Source organism: Pipistrellus kuhlii, unplaced genomic scaffold (genome assembly GCF_014108245.1).
Source record: "Pipistrellus kuhlii isolate mPipKuh1 unplaced genomic scaffold, mPipKuh1.p scaffold_m20_p_15, whole genome shotgun sequence".
NCBI lineage: Eukaryota > Metazoa > Chordata > Mammalia > Chiroptera > Vespertilionidae > Pipistrellus > Pipistrellus kuhlii.
The window spans coordinates 12,051,044-12,074,636 of NW_023425460.1; the positions used below are offsets into that span (position 1 = coordinate 12,051,044).

The 23,593-nt window shown below is 37.5% G+C and overlaps 1 protein-coding gene across 1 annotated transcript in view; it reads right to left on the minus strand.

Moving 5' to 3' along the window:
• Positions 1-393: 393 nt before the first annotated feature.
• TET1 (tet methylcytosine dioxygenase 1) overlaps positions 394-23,593 on the minus strand; it is a 103,110-nt gene continuing 79,910 nt past the window's right edge. Inside the window, exons 7-12 of the mRNA XM_045582213.1 lie at positions 22,707-22,918; positions 17,983-18,133; positions 13,997-14,086; positions 12,288-12,425; positions 8,692-9,013; positions 394-3,875 (exon numbers count right to left, since the gene is read on the minus strand). Of these exons, the coding sequence (XP_045438169.1) occupies positions 2,896-3,875; positions 8,692-9,013; positions 12,288-12,425; positions 13,997-14,086; positions 17,983-18,133; positions 22,707-22,918 (1,893 nt within the window). The 3' untranslated portion in view covers positions 394-2,895. The remainder of the gene's footprint in view (positions 3,876-8,691; positions 9,014-12,287; positions 12,426-13,996; positions 14,087-17,982; positions 18,134-22,706; positions 22,919-23,593) is intronic.

Consider the following 23,593-nt stretch of genomic DNA (forward strand, 5'->3'; position numbering starts at 1 on the left):
CTATGTCATGATATATTTGGTACTTTGTGGATGAATTGGAAAGAGGATGTAGATAAAGAAAACAAGAAAAACTATTTCCAATGATAGCCTATGAGCCATTAGAAATAGGACTTGAAGGGCAGCATATTTCATAGGATTCTACACTTGACAGGAGTTAGTCTCCCATCATTGGTAAGTTTGTAACATATTATGAACAGGTTGGGCTAACTTGGGAGTCATGCATCAAGCAATTCCATTATCACACCATGAACGAAAGTACAAGGTTGAAAACCCAAAGGCAGAAGTCTGACTGCTAAAAAAAAAACCAAAACACGTAAAACAAAATGTGATCATTACAGTAAAATATAATAGAGGTATAGAAATATTAGATAGCCAGTTTTCTGAGTGACAATGTCATTTCAAACAAATTTATTTCCTTGCTTCATGAAAAAGAGCACTCTAACAGCAAGAGTAGCCAGTATACAATCACAATGCTGCAGAACATTTAAGCATGATCTTTGAAAAAATTACAGGGCATACAATGGGATGGATAATTTAGGAAAGAGTTCAATAATGCAGGAATCGTGTGTGGTTCCCACCATGGGCTTATTAGCTGAGCAGGTGTTAATCTCAATATTCCCTAAAATCAACACTTGAGCTTCAAGTTTAGATTGTTAAGGAAACTTATTTTACGTTAGTGACACTGCTCGGAATTGCTGTACATATATCACAATGGTGTGTTTTGAAGGAAATGTGTTTGTTTATTTATTTATTTCTTAGTAAAATGTGTGTTAAGAGTATCTTCTAGGATTTTAATTCTTCAAGTTTACTGTTATGGGTGGTGATACAAATAAAACAAAAGCATTTACTTAAAATTTGCAGACATTCAATAAGTGTTGAATGGATAGACGGGTGGTTGGATAAAGTATCTTTAAGTTTTATCCATTAAGTCTGGTGAAAAAATAACTCCTAGTGAGAGGTAAGGCCTAAAATAAAATATTACAATGGTGTATTCTTGATGGTTTACTACAAGTAAATATCTTATTTAAGCAGCTGAAACAATAAAGAATCACTTATTTATATACTTAGATGTATAAGAAATCATAGGTTCACAAAAATATACATGTTTTACAACAGAAATCTAAGGCACACAAAATACTAAAACAAGTCAATGAATTACCCTATTTTACATATTCAAAAGCAGAAATCAACTTATACAAGATGGACTATCAATGACATTTTGCTATTTACAATCCCTTCATATTCCTTTACATTGATTAGTCAAAAGCTTGAAACTGATACTTTGCACCATATATTATTTTAATAATTTATGATTAATTTTATTTAGAGAGCTTACTGGAATTGTTTGCTTTTGCACCAGAATCGTGAGTGTTAGCGGTTATGGCCTTCCTATGGCATTTCCAGAGGAGAAGCACCATTAGGTTCCCATACTCCCAAGGAATCTGAGACTTTGAAGGTTATAGCACCTCTGCATTTTAACAGAATCAAGTATTTCACTGAAATTTCTTCCCGATCTAAAATTTGGTTTGGGCAATCTCTTTTGTACCAGAAAAAGTAACACAAAAAATAATGGGACGATTGAAAAAAATAAACAGAATGCCTATTTTCCTGAAAGCTAGATCATAGGCAATTATCTCAAAACTAATATGTTTAAACTACTTTGGATTAACTAATTTATAACATACCAACTATTTGTTTTGTGTGTGTAATGATAAGGAATTAATTTTCATAATATTTCTACTAAAATTTTATTCTTAGTCTCTACTAGAATGACTTTCAGAAAAAGGCAATTTGGGATGGGTAGGGTTCTTACTACTTAATTTTTGTATTTAATCACCTTGAAACTTTAGAAGCATTTGACTCTTTTGAATCCTATCATGTCAAATCTCCTTTTGGAAACACCTTTCATGGATTATATTGAGAAAGTTACAGTGAAAGTAAATTGGGGTCAACGTTGCTCAGCAAGAGCTCACACTTACTTAGTTCCCAAGAAAATATTAATCAGTGTGGATGATATGCTTTCCGATTCCAATTTGAGATAATTAACAATTTTCACATGATTGATTTTATATAAGTAGCTAATATTTGAATGAGAAAGAACACATTAAAAAACACAAACCATACACATGTATGAATACATATTGCAGTTAATAAGATGGAACTCTACACAGCAAGAATAAATGATTTCTCTTGTATGCAAATATGCACAAACAATAGACAACTGGATTCTTATACTATACTATTTCAAGTTAATTTTAAAAATAGAAAGTGCTTTTAAAATATATATTTACAATTTAAGAACAGCCTCCAACCATTACTAATAATAACGAATTATTTTATACAGGAGACACCTTAAGAGAGAAAACATTTCATTGGTTTATTTCAAAGGAAAATGCCTATTTTCTAGCAATGATTGGAAGATGCAGAAACCATGGCACCATGAAATAATAATTCAGCTTATAATGAACTATGTCGATGTGGTTAAGCACCAGGAGCTGTGTAGAGTTAACACTGTATATATCTTGATTTTTACATCATAGCACATTATCAGTTAAAAGCCTCTAAAAATTACTCGTTTCATAGTAAACAGACTTATTTAAAGCACCAAACTGAGTGATTCTCTCAAGGTTAACACCTAACCAAAACATTTCTTTATGTATTTAAAACTATAAAACTTTTTTTTATTTTTGCTTAAAATGTGCACCTTCTATCAATTGTCAAAATATATATAGTCACAGTTAAGAAATACCCACCCTACTTCATTTTGTCTGTTTTTACTTCAGCCTTCAAATGGGTGAGATGAAGATCTAGTAAACAACAACATGACTTCCCTTTAACAGCACCTTGGAAAAATACACTGCACTAGCAAAGGCATTGGAAAGGGGAGGACAGCCTTCACACCCAATGGTTATAGGGCCCCGCGACATGGGTGACGGCGTAAGGGGCCACGGTGACAACATTGTCATGGGTCAATGTGACCGCCTTACGGGAAGGAACTTCTTCCTCCATCTCCATCACCTCAGGGGACAGCTCGGGACCCTCGTTAGCTGCCTGATGGCTCTGATCGGAGACCTTAATTTTCTTACTCTTAGCTTCTTTATCTTTAGCCTCATACTTAATCTTGTTTTTTTCAAAACCGTGGTGGGGACTGTTTAGGTTTTTGTGCTGGTAGAAGACGAGAGAGAGGCGCGTGGGATGATTCCGGTTTGGGTGTCGGACGGGCGTGGTGGCATGAAGCTCTCGCCGGGCACACTCAATTAAAACAGAGCCGTGAGCGGGGGCTATGGCCACCCCGCCAACCTCGTCATCCAAAAAGATGTGCTCACTGTCTGACCAATACTCCTCAAGGTGGGGCAACTTCTGCACAGTGGATGCCTGGGGGCCATGGGATGGGGGGGCATCTGATGGAGGCTCAGCTGCTGCCGAATGCTGCCCATCTTCTTCCTTCAGGGAGGAAGCAAGTGCAGGAGCAGAGGTGCTGAGTGGGGGCTGCTGGTTGGGCTCATGAGGAGGCATCTGCTCAGATGGACCAGCGGGAGGCTCAGAACCCACCAGGGAATCGGACATGGGAGTAGGCAAAGTGGGAAGAGGACTCACTTCACCAGGCTGTGCAATTCCAGAGCATTCCCCAGCGGCGGCGGCGGCATTAGCATCACTGTGCCTCTCAGAAGACATCGTGAAGTCGGGATTGCTACTTCTTTCTGGAAACCCGCCCGAAACCGAGGCATCTTTTGTGGTGGAAGCAGTGTTGGCGGACGAGGATAAGTTTGGGGATAAGTTTGCCTTTTGCACTGGGTGAGGAATGGATGGGATCGGTGAGGAAGTTTGAATGTTGTTCGAACCTTTGAAGACAAAATTTGGTTCAGTTTCACATTTTTAAAATTTTGTTTTAGTTACTTTTAACATTATTATTTTTATTGATTTCAGAGAGGAAGGGAGAGGGAGAGACAGAAAAATCAAGGATGAGAGGAAATCATTGATCGGTTGCCTCCAGCAAACCCCCTATCGGGGATTGAGCCCCCCACCCAGGCATGTGCCCTCGATAGGAATCGAACCTGGACCCTTCATGCATAGGCCAAAGCTCTGTCTACTGAGCCAAACCAACTAGGGCTAAAGAGTATTTTTTTTTTAAATATAATTTTTAATGATTTCAGAGAGGAAGGAAGAGGGAGAGAGAGAGATAGAAAAGTCAATGATGAGGACCATTGATTGGCTGCCTCCTGCATGATCCCACTGGGGACTGAGCCCACAACCCGGGCATGTGCCCTTGACCGAAATCGAACCTGGGACCCTTCAGTCCGTAGACCAATGCTCTATCCACTGAGCCAAACCAGGTAGGGCTAAAGAGTACAAAGAATTATAACAAAACACTGACAATGGAAATGTTGGCCAATTTTGTTCCACTTAACGTCAAACACACACGCAAACATTAAAAATGAAACGAAGGACCCTCCAGTCCACTGTGATAAACTGGCTCGGCATAGTTCCTTTTTCCAAAGAGAAGTTATACATAGGACCCAGGGAGTGGTACATCAAGAAACCCATGCTGCGTCTATTATTATGGAAATTAAGTTGTCAACAAATACAAATAATGGGAGGGGGGAGGGTAAAATAGTGATGAGTCTTTCATTAAACCTAATAAAACTGTAAAAGAAAGGTTTCATGGGTAAGATTACAAAGGGGTCAAGATGTTATGGGCCAAATATTGTACATATGACTTCAAATAAGGTATATGTTAGCAAAAAGAAATTGTATCTTCAATTTTGGATATGATTATAAATAGAGAGGAAGTGAAAAAGAGATATCTTACCTAATAACAGAGAACAATGTAAATTGACTATACCTTCACTAGACCACAGCCAATCAGAGTGAGAATGCAAATCAACACAACAAAGATGGCAGTTAATTTGCATACATGCCTGGGTCCCGGGAACCTCCTAGGCACCCAGATCACTCCCAGCTGGCCATCGGGCAGAGGCTTTAGGCTTTGAAGTGGCCGAGCCTGCGATCAGAGGGGCGGGTGGGGGAACCACTTCCCAAGCCTAAAGTCTTGGCAGATCCTTTAGACTTAGAAAGGGGCTGAGCCTGTGATCGGAGGTGCAGGCGAGGAACTCCTTCCCAAGCCTGTGCTAGAGGTTTTTAGGGGAAAATATCAATGGAAACATATCCTGAGGTGAGGATAACATGAAAAATAAAGAAAGAAATGTCATATCCTAGGAAAGACACATCTTGAAAATGCTTAAAGAAAGTTGTCATTTTTTCATGGCAAAGGGACTGGAGTCCGTGTTGATGAAAACACCTTGAAATCTGCGGTGACTGGCAGTGGCTGCAGCAGAGGGGTGATGGGGCTGGCGCCTTCCCCTGATCAGCCGGGTCGCCTCAAGCAAAGGGAGGCCAGACTATGGCTTAGGTCGGCTCCCAGTGAGGAGCAGGCTTAAGCCATCCATAGGACATCTCCTGAGGGTTCCCAGTATGTGAGAGGGGGCAGGATGGGCTGAGGGACCCCTTCCCAGTGCACAAATTTTGTGTACCAGGCACCTAGTATTGACAGAGAGAATCATTGGATCAGTTGACTTCCATATGCACCTCACCTGAGGGATCAAACTTGCAACCTATGTGTGTGCCCTGACGGAAATTGAACCCACACCTTTTGGTGTGCAGGACAAGACTCCCAACACACAGAACTAACATGCCTGGGTGGTATATGTTATTTTAAAAATAGCATGTAAAGATGCTACCTAATTGGAAATGACACAAAGATAAAAATGATATGATCGAAATGTAACCAGCATTCTATAAAAAAAAGTGTGCACTGTCATTTCTCCCATTTAAAAAAACAACAAATAAACAACCCGTCTTAAAAATATAAATATCAAAGAAGTTGAAGAAAACCCTATAATTCTGTTTAAATACCAATATAAATTCATGGTGTATTTTTTCCATTAGGCTCTTTAGAGAAATGGCTGATTTTAGAAGTGGAACAGGATTATATTTGACTAGAGGCCTGGTGCACTAGATATTCGTGCACAGAGAGTCCCTCAGCCTGGCCTGTATCCTTCTCCAATCCATGACAGCTGGCTCACAACTGCCTCTGCCTGCCTGCCTGCCTGATCTTGCCCCTAACAGCCTCTGCCTTGGCCCCTTCGGCTATTACCAGTAGGAAGTCGGACATGCAAAAGACTTCTGTTAGATCAGGACTAATTAGCATGTTACTCTTTTATTATTATAGATTATAGCTGAGCCTGGAACATCTGGCCAGAACGGAAGCTATCAAAGACAGTTGCGGGTTCTGAAAAAGCAATTTATAAGCCAGGTTTCTACTGACTAAAGACGGGACAATTAAATATATATCTATTGATTTCAGAGAGGAAGAGCGGAGAGATAGAAACATCGATGATGAGAAAGTCATTGATCAGTAGCCCCTGCTGGGGATTGAGCCAGAAACCGAGGCATATGCCAGGCCTGGGAATCAAATAGTAACCTCCTGGTTCATACTCAATCAAAGAGGCTTGAAAGTCGGACGGAAATGCGATTCTGGTCTTCCTGTATATCTTTCCTATATTGTTCTCCTCTCCCCATTCCTCATTAATGTTGGTTGGTTTCTCCACACTTCCAGTTCCTTCAGGCCAATAACATCAGGGTAAACCTTGACACTTTTGTGGGGACACATGCCAAATTTAATCAGAAATCCTGTTGATTTAATCTTCCAACCATATCTGAAATTAGGTATTTCCTTATGTCCTTTTCAGACACGCTGGTCCTCTCCTGAATTATTAGGATAGCCTTTAGGATGACCCTACTTTTCTCTTCACTGCCCCACTTTACTCTAGTTTTAACCTAGTAACCAGCATGTTAGGTTTGAGTCACATCATATCCGTTTTCTATACCGAAATCGCCAGTAAACTTCTCACTCACAATAAAGACCAAAGTTTTTATAGAAATCTACAAAGCCTGAGAAATGGAACCCTTTTATCTCTCCCATTTCACACTTGCTCCAACCACAGTGGACTCCTTGCGAGCATCAAGTATTCAAGGGAAATTCCTGTCTCCTGCCTATGCCATTTCTTCTGGCTAGAGTGCTATTTTTCCAAATAAAAGCACTGCAGATTCTCATTTCCTTCAGGATGTCACAGAAATTTGTTACCCTTAGTGAATATTTGTGATGTATTTAAATGTAATTCTTTTACAGTAATACCTGCCCTTATTGCCATGGCTACATTTCCAATACCCAAAATACTTCAGAGTGTTGCTCAGTAAAACTGGTTGAGCAGGCTACTTAAATTGATCAAGAAAGACTTCAAGGAAGTAATGTCACTTCGTATATACCAAAAGGAAGGATTAGGGCTTAAAAAAAAAAAATAAAAAAAAATAAAAATAATAATAATAAAAAAAAAGGGGAACAAAGAAAGAACATGCTGCCCCTTCTGGATGGCTCAGTTGGCTGGAGCATCTTCCTGTGCACCAAAAGGTTTTAGGTTTGATTCCCGGACCAGGCACATACCTAGGTGGCCAGTTTTGATCTCTGGTCAGGGCATGATTTATGTTTCATCTCAATCTCTCTTACCCAACTTTCTTTCTCTAATACTTGGGCGAGGATTAAAAAGAACAAAACAAATCAAAAAACACGTTTTTGTAAAAAGTAGAGATGGGGCATTTTTGTTGATTTTTGGTGTGTAAGTATGTAAAAACTAGAGGCCTGGCACACAAAAAATTCATCCCTCAGCCTGGCCTGACCCCTCTCACAGTCCTGGTGCCCTCAGGGGATGTCCTACTGCCAGCTAAGGCCCACTCCCCATGGGAGCAGTCTGACCTCCCTCTGTGGGAGGTAACTGGGCCGATCAGGGGAAGGTGCTGTCCCCATCACCTCACTGCTGCTGCCACTGCTGGCCCTCCTCGGCCCTGGTAGCTGCTGCAGCTTTGTCCAGAGGAACGTCCGGTCTAATGAGCATATTACCCTTTTATTAGTATAGATATATTTGGTGTCATAGATATAGTTTGAACTCTAACAAAGTTATATTAAAAACAAATGAGCCCTAACTGTTTGTCTCAGTGGATCCAGTGTCAGCCTGCAGACTAAAGGGTCCCGGGTTTCCTTCTGGTCAGGGCCACGTTTCTGGCTTGTTGGCTCCATCCCCAGTAGGGGGCGTGCAGAAAGCAGGTGATGGATGGTACTCTCAAGTCACTGATGTTTCTATCTCTCTCTCCATTTCCCTAACTCTCTGAAAACAATAAAAATATGTTTTGTTTTGTTTTTTTTAAAGAGATATAACAATTAACTCACTTAATTGCCTGTTAACTGACATAAAGAATTTCTTCCTATAATGCCCATTACTAAGAGTAGCAAAGATAAAGGAGAAGAATACAGTGCAAAGGAAACACTGAACTTCTGCCAAGGAAACTGATGCACTGAAAACAAGCAGTCCTATGCCTCATCTAAAAGAAACAGTGATGGCCCTAACTGGTTTGGCTCAGAAGATGGAGCATCGACCTGCGGACTCAAGGATCCCAGGTTGGATTCTGGTCAAGGGCATGTAGCTTGATTGCAGGCACATCCCCAGTAGGAGGTGTGCAGGAGGCAGCTGATTGATCTTTCTCTCTCATCGATGTTTCTAACTCTCTCTCCCTCTCTCTTCTTCTCTGTAAAAAACAAATGTAATACATATGTTAAAAGTGACAGTGATGAAGCCTTACTGTTGTGTGTTGTGGAGTTATTCTTCCGCTTGATTCGAGGAATGAGCTTCTTCTCCATAGCCTTCATCTTGCACGTGAAGACATCTGTCCTCCTCGATGTCCTTTTCTTCCCACAACGAGGAATTGGCTGCCTAAAACATGTCCTTTTTTTTGGGCGGGGCTTGAGGACATCAATGGCCCCAGACCTGACCTTAGCTTCCATTCCTTCCCTGGAGTCAAACTCATCGGTGTCTGATAATTTATAGAGGGGTAGAACATGGAGCTGCTCATCTTGAGGAACGATGCCAAAGGAGCGGTTGTCTTCTCGTGTTAAAGTACAAACCTGATAGGAAGGAAAACATGGAAAATATAGGCCCTGCACATGCATCACAGTTACTCCTACCATCTCATCGCCATATCGCAAGGGATCTGTATTCAAATTTTATGTTCAATTTTATATATTAAGAGATTTAAAAATAGTAAATACTATGAACTTATCAATTGTTTGTAAACAAGACCCTTATAATTTTCACTTGACTTTTAAGTAAATGATAATGCATGTTTATATATTATACCATATTTTAACTATTAAGCATTGTAGCTGTCACATTATATCTTACCTTTAGTAAACAAAGTTAGTGAACTGTTGTTCACTGCCTTCATATTAAATATTAACTATTAAGAAATGACTACTTTATAGCCAATACATAACCTTAATTCTAAATACTTAAATAATGTCAAATTCCTTCAGGTAGAGGGAGTTTAATTATAATAATTTTTCTACTTTACTGTGTTTCCTCTAGGACTTCTTTATTGCTATTTGGTAAGTGAAGTTTATAAGTATCTTTTCTGCCTTCACTAAATAAATAGACAGATATTCATGTAGCAAAAGAGGAAGCACAAAAGATCTTTTTTAGGAAGACATATATTTTACTTATTTTTAAAAAAACAACTGAAGTATCGTATCTTGATGAATTTTCTCTTTCTGTTCCGTTTTTCTTCGATTATAAATAGAAGTAAATTATATTTATTATAATTTGCCTGACTTGTGTTTTTGTTTCTATAACACTGACATGAGGATATTTTTAAGAAATATATATTTTATTGATTTTACACAGAGAGGAAGGGAGAGGGATAGAGTTAGAAACATAAATGAGAGAGAAACATCAATCAGCTGCCTTCTGCACACCTCCTACTGGGGATGTGTCTACAAACAAGGTACATGCCCTTGACCCGAACTGAACCGGGGACCCTTGAGTCCCCAGGCAGATGCTTGATCCGTTGAGCCAAACCAGTAAGGGCCTGAGGATATTTTTTCACATTGATTTCTAGACAGTGGAAGAAACAGGGAAGGGGATTGGGGAGAGAGACAAAAGAAAAAGCCTAGAGAGAAACACTCATCCACTGGCTACCGGGAATTGGAAACTTACAACTGAGGTACCAGCTCTTGACTGAGAATAGAACACATGATCCGTCTTTGTGCAAACCAATGCTGTAACCACTGAGAAAAATGGCCAGGGCTGCTGAAGCCGGTTTGGCTCAGTGGTAGAGCGTCAGCCTGAGGGCTGAAAGGTCTCAGGTTTGATTCCGGCCAAGGGCATGTACCTGAGTTGCAGGCACATCCCCGGTAGGGGGTGTGCAAGAGGTAGCAGCTGGTCGATGTTTCTCTCTCATTGACCTTTCTAGCTCTCTAAATCTCTCCCTTCCTCTCTGTAAAAAATCAATAAAATATATTTAAAAAAAAAATGGCCAGGGCTAAAGTGTTTGAATGAGAAATAAGACATGTTAAGAAAATTCTGTCTTTTTTTTTTTAAATATATTTTATTGATTTTTCACAGAGAGGAGGAAAGAGGGATAGAGAGCTAGAAACGTCGATGAGAGAGAAACATCGACCAGCTGCCTCTTGCACACCCCCTACCGGGGATGTGCCCGCAACCAATGTACATGCCCATGACCGGAATCGAACCTGGGACCTTTCAGTCCGCAGACTGATGCTGTACCACTGAGCCAAACCGGCTTTGGCAAGAAAATTCTGTCTTGATTATAATCTATCTCTCAGGCCTTGACCTTATGTTATTTTTATAAATTATGGAGAAATAAAAATACAGAAAATTCCTGACCTTTGATACTTAACTCTTCTTCAAACTACTCTTTCTTTCTTTCTTTCTTTCTTTCTTTCTTTCTTTCTTTCTTCCTTCCTTCCTTCCTTCCTTCCTTCCTTCCTTCCTTCCTTCCTTCCTTCCTTCCTTCCTTTCTGTCTTTCTTATAAATCAAAGGTTTGCATTCTTTTTTTAAAAAAATATATTTTATTGATTTTACTCAGAGAGGAAGAGAGAGGGACAGAGAGCTAGAAACATCGATAAGAGAGAATAGAATCATCGATCAGCTGCCTCTTGCACACCCTCTACTGGGGATGTGCCTGCAACCATGGTACATGCCTTGACCGGAATTGAACCCAGGACTTTTCAGTCCGCAAGCCGACGCTCTATCCACGGAGACAAACGGGTTTCGGCCAAACTACTATTTCTATGATAATTTTCAAATGTCATTAAAAGCATATACAAGTGTTCCCAAGATTGGATTTTCAAGGTTGAAAAATATAGGTCAAATCAGGTACGCTAAAAATCTTTTAAAATCTTACTGTTTTCTCAATATCTCTAGTCAAATTGACTAGCAAGGTTTGAAATACTGAACTTACATCTACGGCAATACCACCCTGAATGTGTCCAATCTCGTCTGAAATACTGAACTTACTTGATTTCAATATTTTAAAAATTTTTTATTTATTTTTTATTTTTCTTTTTTATCTCCCCCAACCCTGCGCCTTTTCAGGCAGCTCAATATTTTAAAATTTAGTAACTTAAAAACATTCTTATTAAAAAAAAATCAACTCTTTTACTAGTAAATGTTTATATCAATCTATTTATTTGTAGAGAGTCTAAGGCAGGGACAAGGACAAGGACTAAACATGAGAAATGTAAGAAACGGACAGAGGGAAGAAAATTTGACAGTAGAATTTCAAGGGTTCAGTTTTTGTAAGATGGGGAAATTTGTAATTATGCCAAGAACTAGGCATGAGCCCCATGACAGGAATAACAGCAGCAGTGGAAAAGAATGAGCATGGACAGTGGATAGAGCGTCAGCCTTTGGACAGAGGGGTCCTGGGTTCCAATCCAGTTAAGGGCACAGGCCAGGATTACCAGTAGTGGGTGTGCAGAAGACAGCCAATCAATATTCCTCTATTCCCTCTCCCCTCCTTTCTCTAAAATCAATGAAAACATATTTTTCAAATGTGCATTCTTTAAAAAAAAATTTTTTTTTTAAGTTGCCTTACTTTCTATCTACCAGATTGATAGCACAGAATCGTTGCTTTGAAGAGTCAGATAAGACCTACCTCCTCGCAAGCACACCTCGATTAAATATGTAATTCAAGCATTTCAACAAAATATACGTTGAAGGCTAATTCTGCAACTCTTTTGGAAGTACAGTACTTCAAAAATAAAATAAAACTATTGATTACTATGTTGTGTAACAGAACATACAAAACGATGTTACAAGTCCTCCGCCTAAGCATGCAGCAATGGAGGTTTTCGAAACACAAGGGAGCAGGTACGTACCACGGTGCTTCCATTGTTCATGTTGTGAATGTCCCTGTGGGCGTGGGTACAGAAGTCCACGCAAGCAGTGACCCCAGAGAAAGGACGACCTTCTTTGTTGCCAAGCCGACATTCTTGGGCAGTATGTTCAAATTGTACCTTAAAAAAAAAATTAAAAGTAAAAATAAAAGTATGACACAGTATAATAGACAGAGTTTCATTAAAGCGTAAAAATCACTTCCTAACAAAGTTCTTAAATTAATTACAGTTTGTAACTTCAGAGCTGTCCTCAATGACAGTATTGCTGGATTGAATGTGTGGTTTAGTGACATCCAGGATAAAGAGGTTGAGGACACATGGCTGAAGGTAGGGCGACTATACTAATGCCCACTTATTATTGACTTAAGTTGCCAAATCATGCCATTAGAAAGAAAAATATAGAGTGTGCCTTAATCATGTATGCAATTTTCAAAGGGCATAAAATTAAATATACATACATTCATGAAGAAGTATAGAAAATACATTTATAAAAGTAAACGAAAAGCTGAAATTGAAGAGAGAGAGCATGTTATTCATAATACAAATGAAATAAAGATTTTTTTTTAAAAAATGGGCTGATGCTTCTTTAAAGTTAGAAAATATTTGACCTTATACAAGATTTATAAATATTTCCTCCCATTCTGTGGTTGTCTTTGTGTAAACTCACCCACTGCTCCACACAATTTTAATTGACACAATTCTGATATGTAACCTATAAGCTTAAGGTGCACAATGTGGCCATGAGATATGTGGATGTATTGCAAAATGATTGCCTCCATAGGTTCAGTTAACATCCAATCCCTCTTTTCTTGTTGATGTCCTTTGAAGCACAACCTTTAAAAATTCTGATGGTCTACTTTCTCTCAATTATATTTTTCTATCGTCTATTGCTAGTGTATACAAATGCAACAATTTTGCATACTGATCATTCTTTATAGAAACCTTGCTGCAGTCACTTTTCAGCTCTTTGGTTTAAATGATGTATTTGTTTTAAATTAATTAATTAATTAAAGTGGTTGAAGTGACATAAAGGTTTCAGGCGTGGGTTTGTTATGTTAATACTTATTTTTAATTCTCTCTGTGTGTGTATGTGTACACTATTTTCTAGATACAGTATCATGTCACTGGTAATTACTTCGTTTTTAGTTTGGATTTCTTTTACTTCCCTAATTGTCTTTTACTTCCCTGACTAGAACCTCTACCAACATGTTTCACACAAGTGGTGACATTTGACATTTTTATCTTGTCCCGGATATTAGGCAGAAAACTTTGTCTATTATCATTGGTTCGGTTAGCTCTTGAGTTTTTCGTGGAAGTCCTTTACCAGGTTGAGGCACTCCTCTTCTAGTGTTAGTTTCTTGAATGTTTTTATTACTTAAGACTTGGATTACTCAATGACTTTAATTCACTTTACTTCTTTGTTCTATTAATATGGTGTGGCACGCTGACTAAATTTCATGTGTTGAACCAATCACATATTCCTGCTTTCTAAGTTCCATATTGAGAGCGAATCATAATTCTATGATGTTTTAATTCAATTGCCACAATAATATTTCTTTAAAATCCTAGATAATGTTAAAGCTGTCCAATTAAAAAATGGTCATTTGGAAAGGTTTCCTATTAAGAGTGATTTTATTTATAAAGGAATTTCATTAATGTTTAAATGTACTATTTAAGGTCCCCACACATACCTGGTTCTGGTAAGCAACCGGAGCATACTGTTTATAAATTGGAGCTAATTGTGTGGCCAAACTCTGCAAATTATCTTCCAGGTTTTTTTCCTATAGGAAAATACAGTCCATAAAGGTTATTTTCACAATATCATGTGAGGTGAGTTCAAGATTATGGAAATGATATGTAGGGTGATGCACACTTCATACTTACACTGATGAAAGAGCTACAATAGAAAACAATGTGGATTGTTTTAAGCACTTAGTGATTATTATGCTTTCATTCAGTCTTTTCAAACTAAAATTCTACGTTATAAGCTAATTAGAAATTTAAATATGAGAGGTTAGTTACAAGTTTGCTCATGTTGCTAAAAATGAGATCCATATTCAATGATATTGGCTACTGGAATAACAGCAACGTCCACATAAGAAATTTAATTTTTGAGTGTGTCTAACAAGCCTCAAACTTGGCAACTGTAACAAATCAGGGATAACCTTTTTGATTTCCTAACAAATTATGTTGATGCTTCCACTGACAGACAGACAAGCAAACAAACAAAGCAAGCAAGCCTATATCTAGAGTACTCTGTTCCATTCATCTGTCTCTTAATTATCTGGTACTTAATGTAGTGTACTAGATAGAATGAGGAAAGTTAGGATCCTACTTGAAATACAGTTCCTGTCTTTATACACAGACCTTAATTATTTTCTTTGTTTGGGAAAAAAACTTTAGAATTATTTAAACTAGAGACCCGGTGCATGACGTTTGTGCACTGGAGGCGAGCAGGGAGACCCTCAGCTTGACCTGTGCCCTCTTGTGGTCCAGGACCCCTTGGTGGGCATCTCCCGAGGGGTCCTTAGTGCTGCTGCAGAGGTGGGGGCACCTGCCACTGCCACTGTGCTCACCAGCCATAAGGCCAGCTTCTGGCTGAGTGGAGCTTCCCCTGTAGGAGTTGACTGACCACCAGGGGACAATTCCTGCATTGTCTGCCCCCTTTTTATTTTCTATGGTAGTCAGTGCACATCATAGTGATGGTCTGTTTTGCTGTTCAGTCTATTTGCATATTAGCCTTTTATTTTATAGCATACCTATTTAAAAAGATTTTTGTTTTCTAACACTTGAAATATTGGGTAGGGTGTTTTATTGCCAGTAAAATATTATGAACAATATAGTATCACAATTCAAATTTATAATCCTATTGAGTGGAAATGGTTGTGGTGAGGAGGTTAAGAGGCAAATAAATCCTGATTTTCTAATTGCTTTAGTAGAAAAATGTGTTTCAGACATATTTCTTTTAAATCAGATCTTTGCCTGTTCGGGCTCAAACCAACATCTCTCTTTCTTCTCACACTATATCTGATCTCAAGAACCACTCAATCTACACCCATGACATGTTGCCACCTGACCAGGAGATTACCCAGTCCTCTACCAAGCTGGCACTATTTCAGCATAACCTTTAGTGAAGAAATAGAACCACCGTCTAATTTTATTTTTATTGACTTCAGAGAGAAAGGGAGAAGGAGAGAGAATAGAAAGATCAATTATGAGAAGGAAGCATTGATTGGCTGCTTCCAGCATGCCCTCACTGGGGATGGAGCACTCAGTCTGGGTATGTGCTCCTAACCAGAATCAAACCAGGACCTTTTAATCTGCAGGCCATCACTCTATCCACTGAGCCAAACCGGCCAGGGCCACCCTCTAATTTTAAAAATCTCCCAGACCAACCATTGCTCACCATTTCCTCTGTCCCAATCATAATTCAAGCTACTAGCTCACTTTGTTGAACCTACTCTTGGTCAACTGCAATCCATTTTTCAAAGGGTACAGCCACAGAGAGTTCTTTAAATTACAAGTGTAATTATATAACTCTCTTTCTTAAAACCTTTCAATAAACTTCCAAGATCTTGAAGTGGCTTAAAAGGACATTATATATACCTCACTCTCTCTTGCCTGCCGAGATTCATATGGCCTTCACTCAGTTCCTGGAATGAGCACTACTTCATCCTGAATAATAAGCACTATATAAATGTTACTAATTATCAATGATAACCATAAACAAAAACTGATCTCACATCTATTAATTACATAACAGAATTATTATGATAGAACAGAAATTTTAGTCATGTCAATATTATTAAAATATCTACATGCTAATAGTTGTATCATATAATACTTGGAATGAAAATTACAATTGTTTAATTTTAAGAAACATCAATGATGAGTTATTATTATATTTTAAATATATATTTTATTGATTTTTTTTTACACAGAGGAGTAGAGAATTATAAACATCAATGACAGAGAAACATAGATCAGCTGCCTCTTGTACACTCCCTAATGGAATAGAACCTGGGACCTTTCAGTCCGCAGGACGACAAACTGGTTTCGGCTGATATCCCATTATTAAGTGTCAGATCTTTGATACAACAGACCAGCTTCCCATTATAAAGTATTTTATATGCCCATTACTAATTTTTTTAAACAGTTTTCTTCCTAAATGTCTAATAAACTTTTTTTTAGACTTCTATGGTACTTTATTTTCAAGTAATAGTCTTGTCTCTTGAATATTTTCCTTGTTTTATTGCAATAGATGGGGAATATAGAAAATGCTAAATAAATGATCTCTTTCAAGAGACCATTATTCATTTAAAACCATGAATAAGCTTATTTGATGTCATAGAGGAAGAGAGAAGGACAGAGAAACAGAAACATCCACAAAGAGAGAGAATCATTGATCGGCTGCACTTCCAAAGCAGGGGATTGAGCCTGTACCAGGGAATATGCCCTGACTGTGGCTCAACCGGCATGCATATACTAAGCCTTTTTGAAAGATATTCTAATCCTTGTGTTCCAGATATACTAGGATTAATTCCTGCCGTTTTCTTTTCCATTTATCCTGTCATAATGATTTTGTGTCAATTCCCTTCAATAATTTATGGATCGTTTGCTTTTTAAATACACCCACCCTAAATAATTCAAAGCTGTAAATTCTATTTTTATTCATCTAAAAAAAATGTTAAACATGCAAATACATTTTAATGACATTCAGAGCAGTGTTTTCCAAGCTGTGGGTATAATGAATAGAGGACCATGAAATCAGTTTAGTAGGTCACAACTAGCATTTAAAAAATAAATGAAATTTTTTAAAAACATTACCGCATTGTAGAGATACTTAATAAGAACTATAATAAGGTTAAGTCTTTTTTCCCAATAGTTTTGTTTTAATTATTTCCTTATAGATATCTATACAGTGGTTTGTGATATAAATTATTATTATTATTATTATTTTTACAATTAGAGCTCAAAGTTTGAAAAACACTGATCTTAGAGTTAATAAGTATCTAAACCGTTCCCACTCCAAACACAGCATAAAACATCACCACACTTAGTGTTATAGGTGCCCCACTCCGCCCCCTGACTATGCACACTTGAGTTGTTAAGAGAATGGAATGATACTTATAGCTTGTTATTTTTAATGTAAGTACTCAACTTATTTAAACTTAACAATAAGGTTGAGTAATTTCTTTGCTCACCATGGCCTCTTGTCCCGGACAGATTGCTTCCGGTCTCACATATCTTCTTTCTGGAATACGTCCTTTAGTAATTCTTTCATAGTAGGTCTGTGGGTAGTAAACTTTCTGAGTCTGTGAAATGGCTTCCTACTTTGGCTGGGTATAAAATGCTAGATGTTCTTTTAATAATAATTATCTCTGGGGGTTAGGGGAGAAGGAGGAGGGAGCCAGGGACAATTGGAATTTGGCTTGATGGATTTACCTAATTGATTTATAATTATGATGTATTTCCATAAGTGTACATATTTTTACTGTCTTATCAGTACTTTTAATACTTATTATTTTTAATCCTGAAAAACATATAAAAGAAATATATATATATATATTTCTTTTAAATGTTTTAAAAAGAGTATTAAAATATATATAGCAATATTAAAAACAATATTAAAATATACATATTCAGTGTATAATTCAAATGTTAAAAGGGCACTTACATGTAAAGGAGAACTTGGATCAATTCTAAATCTTCTAGGGCTTGAGCTTCTACCAAATTTACAGCCATTAAAAAACATACTCCATGAGCAGCCAAAAGAGAATGAAGCTCCACAAGTTTCAGGGTCAATTCCTTGACATGTACAGGTACGTCTGTAAGATGGTAATGGCAAGACAATGAACTGACAAAGCAGGACAATACTTCAGATAGATTTATATAACTTTAAAAGTACACATGGATAATAAACTGATTTTAACACATCTCTTATTATTATATCTAACTACTGTTAACACAATGCTAGAGATCAATCAAGGGACTTGTATGCATGCATATAAGCCTAACCAATGGACACAGACTATGGGGGGTGAGGGCATGAGTGGGGGTGATGAGGGAATAAGGACACATATGCAACAACTTAATCAATAAAAAAAAGAAAAAAACAGGTGGGAATGCCTAAAATCTGAAAAAACAAACAAAAACAAACAAACACACACACAATGCTAACTCAACGTGAATATAATTAAACTAAACTAGGGACCCAGTGCACGACATTCATGCACTGGGACAAGTGTCTCCTCAGCCTAGCCTAGGCCCTTTACCAGGCTGGCACCCCTTGGGGGAGTGGATCTAAGCAGGCAATTGGACATCTCCACCCAAGTGGTCCTTAGAGTTGACACAAATCGTGCTGCTCCCTGATGTGGGAATGCACTGACCACCAGGGGGCAGCTCCTGCATTGAGTGTCTGCCCCCTGGAGGTCAGAGCACGTCAAAGCAACTGGTCCTTCTGCTGTTCAGTCAATTTGCAATTAGCTTTTTTTATATAAGTTAAATATTTAAAAAAATTAATAAAATGCTCAAGATTGCAAATCTAAATAAACTGTAATAGATGGAATTGGAGAACATTATGCTGAGTAAAATAGAGCAGTCAATGAAGGAGAAACACCACATGATCTCACTCATTTATGGATAATAAGGAACATTATAAACTGATGAACAAAAAGATAGATACAGAGACAGTAAAAGAAACAGACTGTCAAATTACAGTGGGGAGGGTAGGGAGATATGGGGGGATAAGAGATCAACCTTGTATGCATCCATATTAGCATAACCAATGGACGAAAAACTCTGGGGAGGGAGGGCATGTATGGGAGTGGGGGCGGGGTGGGGATTGGTAAGATATGCACATATATAATACCTTAATAAAAAAATAAATAAAATAAACTGTAATAAACTATACAGATCTATAACACTGATAACCGCCAAAGCCGGTTTGGCTCAATGGATAGAGCGGCAGCCTGCAAAGTGAAGGGTTCGATTCCGGTCAAGGGCATGTGCCTTGGTTGCAGGCACATCCCCTATAGGGGGTTTGCAAGAGGCAGCTGATCGATGATTCTCTCTCATCTATGTTTCTAACTCTCTATCTCTCACTCTTTCTCTCTGTAAAAATTCAATAAAATATATTTTAAAAATAAAACACTCATACCCTGTTTGATAGGAAGATGTTCTGAGAATGGAATATAAAGGGCCTGGATTTACATCCAGGTCTGATCTCTATCAAAAATGAAAACTATAGCATTTCATGACCACTTTATTTTATTTTTAAAAAAATATATTTTATTGATTTTGTACAGAGAGGAAGGGAGAGAGATAAGAGTTAGAAACATCGATGAGAGAAGAGTCATCGATCAGCTGCCTCTTGCACACCCCCTACTGGGGATATGCCCGCAACCAAGGTACATGCCCTTGACCGGAATCGAACCCGGGGCCCTTTAGTCCCCAAGCCGACGCTCTATCCATTGAGCCAAACCGGTCTCGGCAGCATTTCATGACCACTTTAGACTTTACCTCCTCCATCTATAAAACTCATCAATATAATCCTCTGAGGCCTGAAAAAAATAGTACATATCGTATGAGAAGTCACTTAGAGCTTCCAAAGAATACCTTATGCAGTCAGTGTCTTTGAAATGGAATAAATAGACTCAAAAAAGTCCAAATTTTATGGATTGAGTTTAGTATGCCAGTAATTTCTGAACTGAATTGAATCAGGCAAAAACAACCAGACAAGCCAAAACTGAATAACACTGTACAAAATTAACTCATCCCTTTAAAAAAGTTAATGTCATGTAACATAAAGAAGTGAGATTAAAGGATTAAATAACCAAAAGATAAAAAAACACACAACTTAATCCACCCAATCTAGAGTGGGGGGAAATTTCTATAAAGATTATTATTGGAAAACAGATATTTGAATAGGAACTGTAGACTAACTCATTTTAATTGTTTAAATCAAAGTTAAATTTTCTGATTTTGATTACTGTACTGGGTTTATATAAAAGATTGCTTTAAGATATCTTTATGTATCAATATAAAAGTCTAAGTTGACTCACACATGTCTAATACATATAAAGCCCTAGATAGCACCAATCACATGTGTTTCTATTTGTAATGGTTAATTGAAAATTTGGTTGACACTTCTATTATAGAGAAAGGGTGAATAGCATTATCAAAATATTTCTTTTGATTAATCTCCTTTCAATGTACAGGAATCTATGCACTGGGACACTAGAACTTTTTAAAGTATTGTTTAGGGGAAATTTTTTAAGTGTGAAACTAGTTCACAAATAATACAGAAAAAATATTTCAAAATCAGTAATAAAAACAAGCATAGATCCACAAATGTGGGTATGTGCCTATGAGTATAAATGCAAATATAACAAACCAGTAACAATGATGTAATCTAGGTAAGGGTTCATTTAAGCATTCTTACATATTTTCTATAAAAATAATTATTGAAAAAATGCTAGATCTGTGTTGGGTGAAATAGAACTATTGGATTCTTTGAAAAGATTAAATAAAACAATATATGTGTATCATTTAAAAGCAGTCTTCAAATAAAAATTTTATATGGGTACACAAATAAAAATTTATTGTGTACCCACATAAAATAATTATCAAACATTTAAAAATTATGTACAGTCCTAGCCAGTTTGACTCAGTGGATAAAGCATTGGTTGGCACCAAAGGGTGCTGGGTTCGATTATAGTCAAGGGCACGTACCTTGGTTTCAGGGTCCTCCCTAGCATTCACCCTGATTAGGGCATGTGCAGGAGGCAACCAATAGATGTGTTTCTCTCTGTCTTTCCCTCTATCTAAAAAAATAATGGTAAAATATCCTCAGGTGAGGATTAATAACGAAAAAGATTTACACAAACTTGTGGCCATTAAAAAGAAAACTATAATGAAATGGAAATATAAGCATAAATGAACACTCTGAGAAATATTCTAATTCATCTTGTGTGGGAATAAGAAGGAATGATATGTTTTTATTATATTTTATATAATGACCTTTCTTCTTAAAAAGAGACCTTTTTGAGGAAAACTACATTAAAATACCCCTGATGGACACACAAGTAAACTTGAAAAAACAAAACAAAACAAAAACCTTTTATGAGATAAGAAGATTCATTATCATAAAGATGTCCATTTATTATAATTTAATGCAGTCCCATTAAAAATATAATTAGATTCATCTTAATACTACATAGTTGATTATGAAGTTTATTTGAAAGCACAAAGGGAGTGGGGGGAGAAGAAGAAAAAGTCTTGGAAAACAGTAAGAATGGCAAGCTAGCCCTACCAATATTAAAATTTAGGCCAGCTAGTGTGGTTCAATGGTTGAGCATCAAACTATGAACCAGAAGATCCCTTGTTCCCTTCTGGGTATTGTGTAAGAGGTAGCCGATCAATGATTCTCTCATTATTGATGTTTTTATCTCTCTCTTCCTCTCTGAAATGAATAAAAACGTATTAAATAAAGCATATACAATTTAAGAAGTGGTACTCACTAGCTGAAAAGCCAAGACAATAATACAGAGTTCAAATACAAGTGAGTACTCACTTGCATAATTTCCATATATAATTAAGTAGCATTTCAAATCAATAAGGAGTACCCTTTACAAAGTAGTAGTGTTGGAATAAATGGAAAAAAGGATCGAAATGAATTTCTTCTTCCTAGTATTGACCAGAATAAATTTTAAATACAGAGATTTATGCTTTTAAATATTTATGATTTCAAAAATTCTAAAAGAAAACATGGGTGAATTACTCTTTATCTTGATAGAAAAATATCCTTACATACCATTTAAAATTGAGACACAAATAAGGTTGAAGATTAAAAAAACAAATACACACTGTCCGATGGATGCTCAGTTGATAGAGCATCTGCCTGCGGACCCAAGGGTCCCAGGTTTGATTCCGGTCAGGGTTATGTGCGGGAGTTTGGGGGTGGGTGCAGGAGGCAGCTGATTGGTGTTTCTTTCTCATGGACATTTCTGACTCTCTCTCCCTTCCTCTCTTTAAAAAGTCAATAAAACATATTAAAATAAATAGATAGAGACTCTCTCACAATGCTGAATGCAATGAGAAGTGGTACAGTTCCCTGTGGAGGAAGCTTTTCCTTTATGGAAAAACTAGTCTGCTCCCAATTCTTGAGGTGAGCAGGACCCAGTATCAAAGAAAGAATCAATAAAATAATACTCGAATGGAGGATATCCTAAAATGGTCTTAACTCTATGGAATGATATCTTTCTCTAAAGAAATGGTCATTATTTTTAAACAATACCTAGAATCTTGTTCTCCCATATAAGTACTTGGTAATTAATTAACAATTTTACATTATATAATAGAAGTCTGAATGTGAAGACAGCACAAAACAGATATGATTACTTCTCATTGAGAGTGCATCTGCGATCTGTGGGGTGGCCGTTGTAGGTCCTCAGGTTCTCGGTCAGCTCTGTGTACAGCCTGTCCGCCATGGGAAGCGGAATGCCGTCCCACACCAGGATCAGCACCACCGTCACTGCTGTGGGACAGTGGTGGCCGGTACGCTCCCGAACCAAACAAAGAATCTTCTCTTCCTCGCTGCTTCTCCTCAAAACCTGCAAAAGCAGAAGGTATTCACGATGGAAAACAAGAAACCAAAGGTTAAACACAATGACTGCTGCTTTTAAAGGTCTGTAGTGCATTCTACTTTTTAAAATTACTGTTTCACAAAGGGTCGAAGCCTATAGGACCTTCTGTTGTCAACCTAGCTTTCTTCAAAGAACTCACGATAGAGTATCCAAGATGACTTGACTAACGAACAACAGATAGAAATCTGCGGGATGTGGTTATTATTTGTAAAAGGATACCAAAGCACTCTGTTTATGTCATTGTTGATACAGTTTTGCAAAATAGGTACCAGAGGATGCGGTGGGGAACAGTCTAAGTTCTCTTATACAAATGTCACCCCAGGACAAACCTAGTTAGATTCCTAACAATAAGAATACACTTGGGTATCAAATTTAGTGTCTGAAGAAAGTTATGGATCTTTTCCTTGAGTGAAAGGCTGACTAAATATAATAATGAACAAAGAAATACAAGAGATTTTTCCTGCAATTCCTCCACATTGTCATTAGGAATTATCACACCTATTTTATCATAAGACAAAAGAGACCCCATGGAGCTTCTGAGCTCCTTCAATCGTGTGAAGACACAAAGAGAAGAGAGTCCTAAACCCACCATGTTGGTTCCCTAATCTCAGATTTCCAAAACCCATCACTATGTCAAATAAA